This window comes from Notamacropus eugenii, chromosome 3 (genome assembly GCF_028372415.1).
Source record: "Notamacropus eugenii isolate mMacEug1 chromosome 3, mMacEug1.pri_v2, whole genome shotgun sequence".
Taxonomy (NCBI): domain Eukaryota; kingdom Metazoa; phylum Chordata; class Mammalia; order Diprotodontia; family Macropodidae; genus Notamacropus; species Notamacropus eugenii.
In genome coordinates this window covers 489,516,449-489,529,601 of record NC_092874.1, presented here as the reverse complement: position 1 = coordinate 489,529,601, position 13,153 = coordinate 489,516,449, and the positions used below count along the sequence as shown (strand labels likewise).

General features: G+C 48.0%; 1 protein-coding gene across 6 annotated transcripts in view; it reads right to left on the bottom strand.

Annotated features, from left to right (window-relative positions):
- The window catches only part of LOC140497854 (kinetochore protein Nuf2-like), a 51,998-nt gene extending 50,218 nt beyond the window's left edge, over positions 1-1,780 (bottom strand). The window contains exon 1 of one of the 6 annotated variants that reach the window (XM_072599314.1): positions 1,625-1,780. Coding sequence is in view for 1 of the 6 variants with exons in the window: in XM_072599313.1 (XP_072455414.1) it covers positions 812-847 (36 nt within the window). In the remaining 5 variants the exon portion in view is untranslated. Of the gene's footprint in view, positions 1-670; positions 1,278-1,624 lie in introns of those variants that run through there. The other 5 variants (XM_072599318.1, XM_072599319.1, XM_072599317.1 and 2 more) reach the window with 5 other exon arrangements.
- Positions 1,781-13,153: the final 11,373 nt, after the last annotated feature.

Sequence of the window (13,153 nt, the reverse complement as noted above, 5' to 3'; positions counted from 1 at the left end):
ACTCATTTTGGTATGAAAACCTATCTTACAATACAGGAAATTGGGGGATAAGGGGATAAGCAGGGTGGGGGGGATGATGGAAGGGAGGGCAGTGGGAGGAGGGAGCAATTTGAAGTCAACACTCTTGGGGAGGGACAGGATCAAAAGAGAGAATAGAAGCAATGGGGGGCAAGATAGGATGGAGGGAAATATAGTTAGTCTTACACAACATTATTATGGAAGTCATTTGCAAAACTGCACAGATATGGCCTATATTGAATTGCTTGCCTTCCAAAGGGAAGGGGTGGGGAGGGAGGGAGGAAGAGAAGTTGGAACTCAAAGTTTTAGGAACAACTGTGGAGTACTGTTCTTGCCACTAGGAAATAAGAAATACAGGTAATGGGGTATAGAAAGTTATCTGGCCCTAGAGGACAAAAGAGAAGATGGGGACAAGGGAAGGGAGGGATGATAGAAGAGAGGGTAGACTGGTGATAGGGGCAATTAGAATGCTTGGTGTTTTGGGGTGGGGGGAGGGGACAGATGGGGAGAAAATTTGGAACCCAAAATTTTGTGAAACTGAATGTTAAAAGTTAAATAAATACATTTAAAAAAATGATGCTCCAGAACTCCAGTACAACAAGGCTGTGGCCACCTTAGAACAATGATGATGATGATGATAGCTGGTCCTTACCGAATAGATTCCACTTTCCACAGCACTCTATTTCCATTCCCTCACCTGAGCCTCGCAGCGCCCTGTCCAGCAGGGGCTTTTCCCATCCCTAGTGGACAGATGAGGAGGACAGTCTAGTTAAGTGTCTGAGGTAAGGCTGACCTGACTCCAAGTCCAGCCCTGGAAGCCCCAGGACATCCAGCTGCCTCCAAAGTCACTGTGGGGCACGTTCAGAAGGAAAGCGAGGTGACCATGTTAAATCTCCGTGACATGCCACGTTCCTGAGAGCTCTTCCCCACAATTTTCGTTGATTCTCAGTGACGTCATCTTCTTTTATGAACTTCTCCTTTCATTTACATCTTTTCTTCCTAAATGTCTCACTCACCTACACAATTGATCTTTACCTTTCCGCCATTAAGATAACGCTGTTGCCTGATGTTGGACTGAATTTAAGGTAAACTGAGGCAGGGTCTTTCATAACAACAAGTCAGGAGCAGGAGCCCGGCCCTCCCAGAGGAGGCTGAGCCACAAACGGGGGCAGACCTGGGCGCAGGAGGGCCCCCCCACTCTCCGGTCTGCTCCCCTCTCCTGCGTCTTTCTCCAACAGCCCCGCCCCCACGGACCAAACGGATTCTGAACGAGGGGGCCCAGGTGGATCCCCGCTGGAGATGATGGGGTGGGGGAGGGGAGGGCGGAGGGGGGAGGGAGGGGAGGGGGAGGGGGGAGGGGGGGCAGAGGAGTGGGAGGGGAGCGAGAGGGGGAGAGGGAGGGGAGAGGGGCAGAGGGCAGGGAGGGGCCCCCGCCTCCTGGGCTCCCCAAAGCTGGGAGAGGAGGGGTGGAGCCTGAGGGGCCGCGAAGCTGAAGCCCCGGGGTCCCAGGGGCTCGAGGCCGAGGCCCTCGCCTGCCCGCCCCTCGGGAGGCCCACCCCGGGAAGGCCGCGCTCCCTGCCCCGCCCGCGTCCGGGCGCACACTCACCTCTAAACCCCCGGGCTACGAACTCGCGAGGGCCACAGGGACGCTTGCGCCCCTCCGCCCCACCAGCTTCTCGGCGGACTTTTCAAATCTGCCGCAACCGGAAGCCCCGCCTCCAGCCAACCGGAAGCCCTGCCCCCGAGCCAGCCGGGAAGCCCCGCCCTAATTCCGGGAGGGAACGCGTCATTCCGGGCGAGCTCCGGTAGTTCTTCCGGGCCAGGGGGCGGGCCCTGCGCTAACGCCCTTTCCCGATCCGGGGTCGTCTCCCACTGTGAGTCTGCCGACTGGGAGACGACTGGCGGCCTCACGTCCTGGGATTCGGGGGAGGCATTTCGGTGCTGGGGCACAGCCAGGGCAAGTGCTTGGAGTCTGGAAGTGCAGAGGAGAGGAGGGACCGAGGGGGCCTTGGGTGGCCTTGGGCAGGACCTCAGAGGCCCCCCTAAGCGCGCTGACCTTTTCTTTTCCCATTTCTTGAACTTAAAGAATCCCAGAAATAGGAAGAGACGCGCTGGGACCCCCGGAGCCCGGGCTGGAGCGCCAGCGCCCCCTTCCCGTGGATAGTGTAGACAAGGCGGAGTCCCCGGAGGCCCCTCCAGGCGTGCGATGCGGCCTGGGAGACCCGCAGTGTCCAGGTGGGGCGGGGCTGGGGCAGCCAGGGGCCCCGTGCTGGGGTCACGGCCCCCCCATCCGGTGACCCCGGGCTGGTCTCCTGGCCCTGCTGCCTCAGTTTCCTCGTCTGTCAGGTGAGCTGGAGGACTGGACTGCGAGAGCCAAACCTTAACATGTGGGATGGGGAGCGGGGGAAGCCGTGAGAGGAGCGCCCCGACCCGGAGCTCGCACGGCAGGGTCCGAGCCTCGTGAAGTCCGTCACTGGAGGACCGTGAGGGTGGCTCGAACCCTGCGCCTCCTGCGGAGGAGCGAGGGCTGAGTCCGGGCCGGGCTGAAGCTCCGCAGTTAAAAGGAGCCAGAAGGGGCCTCAGGGGCTGCGGAGGGATGAAACAGGACGGCAGCGGTGGGTGACGGCGGAGCCCAGGAGCGAGGTACGGAGGAGGGAAGGAGAAGAAAGCAAAGCGGCTCTGCCTGTGGTTAAGGAGAGGCGGCGCTTGGCCCCCGCAGGCTCCTGCTGGACCCTCTGGGGGTGCTTGGTCGGAGCTCTGACCCTAACACGCTTCTCGAAGCCCAGGGACCTGTACCTGTCCAAGGTGCTGAACGAACGCGGACTCGTGCGCTCTGAATGAGCGGTCTTCCCTGCGCGCCTCCATACAGTGTTTGCTGGGCCTGTGGCAGAAGGGACTGGGATGCCGGCACTGAGCCCAGGGCTTCGGCGCATGTCTAGGACCCTTTTGTAACGTGGGTTCCAATAACAGTCACTCCCTCCCGCCTTCTCCATGTCTCAGTCTCACTGCGCTTCCAGGCGCTCGCACATGAGCTCCGATACTTCAGCAGATTTTTGTAAATCTCACAAACTGGCCCCCAGTCCCCAATGATGGACTGAGTTAGCAAGGGTTCTAAATCCCAGTCTTCACCAGAAGATACTTCAGTGGTAGGTAAGGGAATCCTAGGCGAGAAACACCAATCCAAGAGCGGTTGCCCAAGTCTATAACAGGATAGGGACAGAACATACGTAATTGGAAAATAAAAGGGCTAGCGTTAGTGTTGAAACAAATGATGACTAGGTAGCTAAGTGAGGGCCTCAGAAAAACTAATTTAGGCTGCATTTTGTAGATCTAGCATCATTGAAGAAATGCCTTCCACACTCAGAATGCTGTGAGGAGCAGAACTTTTCAATTTGTTCTGCTTTAAAGACCTGATCTATCTTGCACTGACATGAGATGCTGGAAAACCTCTAAAACTCATTTCTTTTTTGACTCCTTTGGGATTTCTTCTTCCACTTTCACATCTGCAGTCACAACTCAATTCTGTACCTGTTCTATTTCAATAGTCTTATGATTTTGAAGTGGCAGAGTTGGAATTCAGTTCCAGGGCCCAACCCCTGCTGTCTAGTGGGGGCTTCCTTGTCTGGTCACTGTCGTTGTAGGCTGCAAACTGAGACTCACTCAAAAGGCAAAGTAGAGGACATGAAGCCACCACAATCCATTACTGATGGGGAAGGACAAAGGAAAAGTTAAATAGAAGACATGAATGTGCTCCCAGGAGGGAATAGGGAATACACTGATATCTAGAGAGGGTGTATGTGGACAGCCCATGTGTCACCTCAGTGACAGGAAAGACTCAACATAGTGGATGAAGGACAAATGTCACAGTTTGGGCAGGCAGACTGGCATCCTTATTTTTATGGCAATTCCTCTTCACCAATGAGGTCACAAATCCATCCCAATATGAAGGAAACACCACTTCCTATGTGTTTGAGAGATAGGAAAAGGATTTGTACAGAGTGCATCCAACATTCGAGGTCCCTTTGAGCTTTGAGAAAAGCATTCCTTGAAGTCTCCTGCTTAGAATATCACTTGAGTGCCCTCCCATTCTCCCCCCATTTTATGGATAGGAGGAAGGAAAGTAGACAGCTAACTCAGTGTTGGGAACACCTGGGACATCCCCAAGCCTGTGGTAGTAGTAGCGTCACAGCCTCTGGTGGTAGGGTCTTCATGTTCAAAATTTTGAGGTGGTCATGGAGGAGAACAATCCTTATGAGTCACAATTGGATCCTGAGAGCTTTTGATTCAAGCTTCCATAAGGAATTTAAGAGGGTCCCCATTCTTCGTGGCCTCCATGAGCTTCCCTTTAGTGCAATATCAGTTTTTGAACCAGGCAGTCCTAGATGAGACCATTATTACCAGCCTGGAGTGACCATAACCATGGAATGGGAGCAAGGGTGGCCTCAGTGAGGGTTCCTTCAACCTTGGATCATACCAGAATTGCATTGCAGAGAATAAGTGTTGGGCATCATCCCTATCTCTTAACAGATCTTTCTCCAGAGTAGTGTTCTGTCAATTGGTGCTGTCGTCCCTGGAGATTTCCTGAGGCAGCTCTCAGCTGGGGTTCTTACAAAAGTAGGTTGAATTATATTTGCTCTGCAGAAAAGACTTCCTCTTAGATGTCTGTGAGAATCAATAAAGTCTACTGTTGGCACCAAAGACTGGACTAGTGCTTGGCCAAAGAAGAATCTAATTCCAGTCTTGGTAACCTAATGGAGGTACTATAGCAGGTTCTTTGAATTTACCTCAGAATTCACCCTTTTGAGCTCAGGACCACTCTCATCTTTGTAACCATAGAAACTCTTTAGAACCTTCCTGTCCCTGTGTCTTAAGCTGTAACAAAAGACTTCTCTGCAAGTGCTTGGCTTCCCATACATAAAATACTCTGGTTAATGGCACAGCCTCACTTTCAGATTTTGAAAACTGTAAAACAAAATAAAGTTATACCTTTATAAGGCTGAGGCCCCAAGTAATTCATCACCAGATGCTTCTGTCTCTGTTAAATAAGGGACAACACAATGAGGAGCAGTGGGTGGAAGAAGCAGATTTAGGTTTTGTGTGAGGTGGAACCATTCACAGGGGACAGCTATGAAAAAGCTGGGAAGGGATGGGTTTCATTTTCAAGCAGGGCCTGGTGACCCCTTGAGGAAGTGACAGAAGAGATTCTCACCAAGGTTCTACTTGATTAGTTGATGTCTTGTGAAGTCTCTTTCCCTCCTATGAAGAATGTGGACTGCTTCACAGATTTCCCTCCATGCCAGCACAAAGCAGTCACATCTGGCCCCTTACATCAGTAGCTGAGCAGGTAAAGTACAGCTTCCTGACTTTTTCTGCCTTTATTTTTTTGGACTGACCTTAAATACAATCAAAATTTCTCCATGTCTCACATACATCAAAAAAAAAAAAAATCTCTTTAACAACAACACTTTGGTGAATTCATTAGGAGCATTAATCAGGAGTCTCCATTAATGCGCAAAGTATCCTAATATTGGAGAATCACAGGACCTGAACTACTAGACAATCAATCCAACTCCTACCCTGTTCTCCTATACCCAAGCAGCCGTCATCTAACGTTGACCACACCCCTCGAGTCAGGGGCTTGAGTGAAGGTGTAGTTGGGGCTAGAAAGAGAGAACAGGGAGGCTGTGTCATCAGGTCCTAGAATCAAAGGATGAAAGGAGTGGGAAATGAAAAGATTTAGGATTAAAGTGAATTTGTTATCCAGAGAACACAATAGAAGGGAAGGGGAGCTGCTTCTTCATTAATTGATAAGCCCCAACTGCACCTTCACTCAAGCCCCTGAATTGAGGGGTGTGGTCAAGATAAGAGAGTTATAACACCCTAAGCTCCCTATTGAAACTTCCAGGTTCTCCCTCTATCTCCATCCCTTAGTAACCTCTCTGACTTTAAGGTTCACTCAGTCCCCATCTACCACCCAATCAAAATTCTTGGTCTCTACCAATCTTGAGTCCATTCCCCTTCTTGCTTCAATAAGGCCAGTTCCTGGTCCAGAGCAGTCTTTCCTCATACAAGGGGATTTCACTATATATATTGATACTCTCAAATGCCCTAATGTCACAGGTCCTCAACTTACTCATTTCGCATGACCTACTCGTCCTGTCTACCTCACATACATGTAGAAATGGCCATGTGCTTGATCTTGTCATCACCCACAAGTGCTCCATGAACTCTGAAATTCCCTAGTTCCATTCTATTGTCATTCCACCTATTCTTTCAATCACAAATTCTAGTCTTCATTCTCACCTTCATTCTCCATTCCTTTGACCCCTCAGTTCTTCTCAGGCCAGTACCCCTGCCCTGGTTATTCTGGCCTTCCCAGTCTGACTGCACTGTCCTTTTCTCTTGAGTACCTTCCTCCCTTTAACCTACTGCAAAACTTGCCTTGCCAAATCTCAGCCCTGGATTATTTTCACCACCAGCTATCTTCATTCCTACTCACACATTGCCCAATAAAATTGGAGAAAATCACAAAACTGTGCTTACCATATCCACTACAAGTTAATTGCCTGACCTTGTAGAAATTATTCTTGCATCTGGGGATATTGAAGAGAATAGGTCTGTCCCAAATGCTTGTATTCCAGTCAATCCTGGTACCTTTGTAGCTTGCAAAGATAAAAGGTGGGAATGGCCCTAAAAAAAGACAAAATATGATTACTATTCTCTTTGATTATTAACTGTGGCATGGGTTCACTAAATTAGACCAGAACAATCATCTATGGGTCAGGATTGTGTTGGTGAACACGGTGACAAACAGCACCTGTGGGGTCCAATAGTCCTAGCAAGGTACAGCCCACGCCCCACCTGACTATGAATGGTAATGATAGCATTATATGTTACTGATTCTTAATGAGAAGAGTGCATTTAGGGCAGTATTGCCAAATCACAACTAGGCAATAGGGGAAGGTTTTATTAGAACAGGGGAAAATGTAATACCTAAAAGAACTACTCAAGAGAAAGACAACCAACTGTTCCATTTAACCAGGAGCCTCTGAGAGGAAAAAGGAGGCTCTCTGCCGCAGATTTTCCAGGGACAGGAGCAGTTAAAGAATTCTTGTGATGCTGGGAGCATATGTAAGTGTTCCCTGAAAATATTCCTTTATTAGACTTACTGTTTCTACTTTGCCACCTGCCAGTTCTCCCATGAACATTAGTGGTTGATAATAAGGCAGTAGCTGTGGTTCTAGGAAATGAGAGGGCAGATCTCAGCTCAGAGGGAACTCTGTAAAACTTGGGTAATTTGTAGCTGTTCTTTACATAACTCAGGCCTCCTCTACCCATTGGGCTGCATCCAAATTGAGAGAATCATAGGAAGTGACTGAGAATTAAAAGGATGCTTGGAAGAGTGGATCAGGAATGTCAGTGTAAGAGGTGTCAGGTATTCAACTATTCACAAGTCCTTTCCTCCAATCTTGATGACTGTCAGTGTGTTCAGCAACCCTTCCCAAGCAGACTGGGTCTCATTATTCCATGGAAAGGTCTTGATGTAGAACTTGACTCCTGCATGTAGATTGTGGAGTGAAAAGTCCCAAGGTCCCTCTTGCGCTGTTGCTCCTGTACCCTGGAGTTGCTGCCATCTGGTCTGTAATCCCTGTATATAGGAAGCAGTGATAGTATCTCCTCCCAGTAAGGATGTACATACTGGGGAAAGGATTTTGTTTGGATGGGGTGGGGGTGGGGTGTCCAAAGAGTATTTCTAAAGGAGATAAGCGTAGTAGTCCCCCTTGGTCCTTTGCACAGACAGAACAAAGCTAGAGGAAGACATCAGGTCATTTTGGGTGGGGAGGAGGGCTCTGAGCACATTTGGCTACTCATTTCAAGCTCCTTATTTATAGGTTCAACTTGACATGACCTTTGGGGTGGTAAGGCATATGGAATTTTGAGGTCATTCCTAGACAAGAGTAGATTTGGGAGATGGTAGAATTGGTCAAGTGGGTGTCCTTCAAGAGTATTTTAGCTACAAATCCAGCTGGGGCAAGAGAGTAAAGAAAGGCTTTCACCCATAGGGTGAGCTGGTCAACAAGAACAAGACAACCCTTACAATGGCCAGCCATGGAATAAGTTAGGTGGATTTTCATGTGTGTAAAGTGAATTTTTATTATTTCTTAAGAGTTCAGTTTCCCAGAATCCATAGCCATAACAATCTCTTGTTCCCAGGTATTAGATCTGAGTTCTCACAATTATGGTTCAAAACATCTCTACCACACTTATGCATAATTATATAATGATAAATAATATGAACATTTATGCCTAAATTGTAAACATCCACTGTGACTGCTCAGTGAGATACAAGGATGAGGTGATATAAACTTGTGAGGCTATTGCTGGCAATATGCCTTTGTTGGTTGCCCTATAAAGTAGGTGGGGGTGGGGAACTCAGGGTTGAATGCACAAGCTGGAGTGCTATGTGTGCCTCAACCAGGCCCCATTGAAGCTGGAGGGGATTTAGGAGTGTGCACAAGCTGTGCCTGTCTCGATTGATTCCATCAGTACGTAGGGGTAGTTGCCCCCCTTTCTCACCAGCCCGTTCAAGAAGGGTGGTTAGGAAATGTTGTAGGTGTTTGTCTTCTCATTATCAGCAACCCTTCTGAGAAGACTAGACTAGAATAAAGTAAGATTATTAACACCTTCAAAGCTGTCTTAGTGTCTTTCCTGTATGACCAGATCAAGAGTGAACCTGTGCTAGCAGCCATCCTGTGTGCTAGTCAGAAAATGCTCAAAGGATGTGTAAGCTAGGGGGTGCCCACCATAGGCTTTGGCACAGAAGGCATGTTGGTTATAAGCCTGGCAAGTAGGACAAGAGGCATGTACACAAGTTGCTCTGTTGATGACTCCTAGGGCAACCCAAACTCTACTAGTGAAATCCACAAATTCTTGAGTCCTGAAGTGACTCCCTTAGACACACTTGGTGATAGAAGCTCTGGGGGAGGAGGAGTTTGCCCTCCACAATCACCCAGGACCCAGCACCCAATATTTGTTTCCACTTCAGAGTCATCATAGAACAGTCATGTTAACTCCAGAGGGTAAGCGATTAAAAACGTGTACAGAGAGAGCTAGTCAGTGGCATCAGTACCTTTCTCTTTTGCCACAGGATCAGTCCCTCCTGTGTGGGCCAGGCAATTAGCAATGGCCAGGGTGGCAGGAAGTTTCAGAGCAGATGAGATCTTTGTTGAATTCTGTATTCACACTGACCTTACCAATGCACATTAGGGGCAGCTAGGTGGTGCAGTGGATGGAGCACCAGTGCAGGAGTCACGAGGATCTGGGTACAAATCTCACCTCAGACACTTGACACTCACTAGCTATGTGACCTTGGGCAAGTCACTTAACCCCAATTTCCTCATCCTGGGTCATCTCCAGTCATCCTGATGAATATCTGGTCACTGGATTCAGGTGGCTCTGGAGGAGAAGTGAAGCTGGTGACCTGCACAGCCCTCACTCACTCAAAACAAAGTCAAGTGCAGTCATGTCATTTCTCTGATGGCATGGTCTTCTTTGGCAAGGAAGGACAAACATACACCAATGCACATTAAGATCTTCTCTGTAGCTAGAGCATCCCCACAGTGTGACAGACACCAAATGTATAGTATAGATTGAGGCCTTTTTTCCCTTGGCCCGATGACAGTCCTGGGTACAAGCTCAGCTGCCTGGACACTAAGATTAGAGAGCAGAGAATCTACCCAGACACTATGATGCTTAGAAATGCCAGCAGTACCTGTGTATCAGGTCCCCTCTCTGAAAAGAGGACCCTTCAGTGCAGAAAACTCCAAAGGGGCATAAGAAAGGTTATTATAGGGCTTTTTAGTCATGTCTGTTTACAGAGGCTCAGTCGGGGAGACTGGTTAATCGGGGAGCCAAGTGGCAGGTTTGAGGACTTCACAGTCCTTGAGGGTGACTTTTCATTGCCCAGCAAAATTTGGCAAGTCTCTGACCTGAGACTGGTTGTGGAGTAAGAGGGCCTCAACTTCATGGAGACACTGCACTAACAAAGGGAACCCTAAAATCAAGTCAGAAAAGGGCAGTGTCAGCTCTGACTTCAAAGACTTGGTGGTATCCCAGTAGCCAGAGCATCTAGCAGGGCAGAATAGCACCCTCCTGGGTGCAGGGTGGTCCTAAAGCTTGAGTCAGGACACCAGAAGCCAACCTTCTCTGCTCGTGCACGAAAGTGAAGGACTTAGCCTAATCTAGGAATCCTTGTGTAAATGCAGATGGCAGGGTCATTTTGACATCCTCTATAACTGAGAGATGTTGGGCAGCCCACTGCAAAGGTATCAGAGAAACAAAGAAGGCATATTGCCAGCAGTAGCCTCACAAGATACAAAGCCATGCATACCCTTTGACAAAGCAATAACACTACTAGGTCTACAGTCTGGCCAGGGGTAGAGAAGCTGTGGCCTCAAGGCCTCATGTGGGTTTCTAGGTCCTTGGGTGTGGGTTTTTGACCCTTTTATGAAGGAGATTTGATCTGTGAAGTGTGGATTCAGTCAAAGAGCTGCCCTTGAGGACCTCGAAGGCCAGGTGAAGCCTGGTGGCAGAAGGTTCCCCCACCCCTGGGCTTGTCAGTCTCACTGAAGGGAGCTGTCCACTGTCTGCAGCATCCAGGTGCAGAGTTGCTGGAGAGCTGGAACCTGTTTAGGAGAAACACAACCTCAACCAAGGTCTCTCTTAAGAGATTTGATTGTGTCTCTCTTTGGATTTGGTTGTGCAACATGGGAGACTCTGGCACAGGACCGCTCAGCATGGTGTGCCCACATCAGAAAGAGTGCTGCACTCTATGAGCAAAGCAGAATTGAAACAGCACAAAGTAAAGGCAGGATGTGCAAATTTGGAGTATCCACCCAAATGTTCACATGCACTATCTGTGCCCAATCTGTGGTAGAGCATTTGGAGTTCGTATTGGTCTGATCAGCCACAGTCAGACACATTGAAACTTAACGTTATCATAGCGATGTCCTTTTGGTCCTCTTTGAGAACAAAGGTTAACAACCACCAAGGAGAAACAAGATAGGTTACATCAGGAAGAGTGGGCTAGAGCTCAGAGGCCCCCTCCTTACAGCTTTCTCATCAGGGTGGTTAGAAGGAGTATGCAAAGACAGAGAGCACGGGGTGATGGGATTTGAGGGGATGATTATCTAAAAAACAATCAAGCAGTGAGAAAGAGGAAGGCACTGGGAGAAGGAGAGAGGAGGGGTAGAAAGGTCAATTGTTTGACACAAAAGAAGCTTTTACACTGGAGAAGGAAGACTGGGGAGGAAGGAGCAAGTGAAAGTTACTCTCATCAGAACCGACTCAAAGGGGGAATAACATAGACACTCAGTTAGGTGTAGACATCTGTCCTACCACACTAGAAAGTAGGAGGGGAAGGGGATAAAAGAAGGGGGGCAGTGATAGAAAGGAGGGTGAATAGGGATAGGTAAAAGTCAGAAGTGAGCCACTTTTGAGGAGGGACAGAGTGAAAGAATAGAGTAGGATAAACTGGGGTAGGGACAGGGGGGAAATAGGATGGAGGGAAATATACTGATAACTGAAAAAGTTCTACAGCAAGTTTCTCTGATAAAGACCTCATTTCTCAAATGTATAGTTAATGACTTACATTTATAAAAATAAGTGCCATTCCTCAACTGATCAATGGTCAAAGGACATGAACAGGCAGTTTTCAGAGGAAGAAATGAAAGCTATCTATAGTCATATGAAAAAACATTCTCTAAAAAAAGAAATGATGATTTCAGAAAACCTGGCAAGACTTGCATGAATTGATGCAAAGTGGAACAAGCAGAACCAGAACACTGAAGACAATAACAGCAATATTGTACAGTGATGAACTGTGCATGGCATAGCTATTCTCAGCAATACAGTGATCCAAGAGGCCCAAAATGACATCACTATGTTGGAGTCAAGGTGCAGTGTGTCCATTGTGGCTGATCAGATCCATATGAATTCAGAAGGCTCTACCACATAGAGCCCATATGAATATTTGGGACGGTGATGTTTCTAAATTTGCACATCTCACATTTCTTTTAAGCTACTGCAGTTCTGCTTTGCTCATAGAGCACAGTGTCTTCTTTGAGGCAAGCACACCATGCTAGGTGTTCCTGTGCCAGTGTCTCCCATGTTACGCAATCGATTCCAAAGATCTTAAGAGAGACCTTGAGGATGTCTTTTTATCACTTCTTCTGATCACCACGTTAGTGCCTGCCTTATGTATGTTCTTCATAAAGTAATAGTCTTTTAGGCAAAAATCCTTTGGGCATTTGAACAACATAGGCAACCCATTGGAGTGGCACTCTTTGCAGTAGAGTCTAAATACTTGGCAGTCCAGCTACAGAAAGGACTTCGGTGTCTTGCCAGGTGATCTCAGAATCTTCTTAAGAGAATTCAGATGGAAGCAATTCAGCTTCCTGGCATGGCTCTGATAGACCATCCAGGTTTCACAGTTGTACACAGTGAAGTCACCTGAATGACCCTGTAGATTTTCAGTTTGGTAGGCAGTCTCTTACTCTTCTCTCCCACACTTTCCTTCAGAGCCTTAAAAACACTGAGCTAGCTCTGGCAATGCATGTGTCAACCTCCTCATCTCTGTAGCCATCCCTAAAAAACATCCTGCTGAGGTAAGTGAACTTATCCACAGTATTCGAAACTTCTCCATTTGCCATAATTGTGGTTCCACATATGGATGGTGTGCTGCTGACTGGTGGAGAACCTCTATTTATTTCGTGTTAATTGTTCAACCAAAATTAGCACAAGAAGCAGAGTCCATCCATACTCTGTTGCATCTCAGCTTCAGAGGTTGCATTGAGTGCACCATCATTTGTGAACAAAAAACTGTACACTATCTCTCCCTAGAGAGTGCAACTTAAAAGTACAACCAGGTGTCGTACCTCTAGTTCCTTAGAGGTTTGCAAAGTAGGGATTCTTTTTAGATACACGTAGCACCTCCTGTGACAACACTGGGTTCCCTTGGATATCCTAGCACTTAAGATACTTGGCTCCCACCCTTTAGGCATGACATTCTTAGCCATTCTCTCCAGGACCAAACACCCCTCTTTTCATAACCCCTGAAATACTCAAGCAGGAGAAA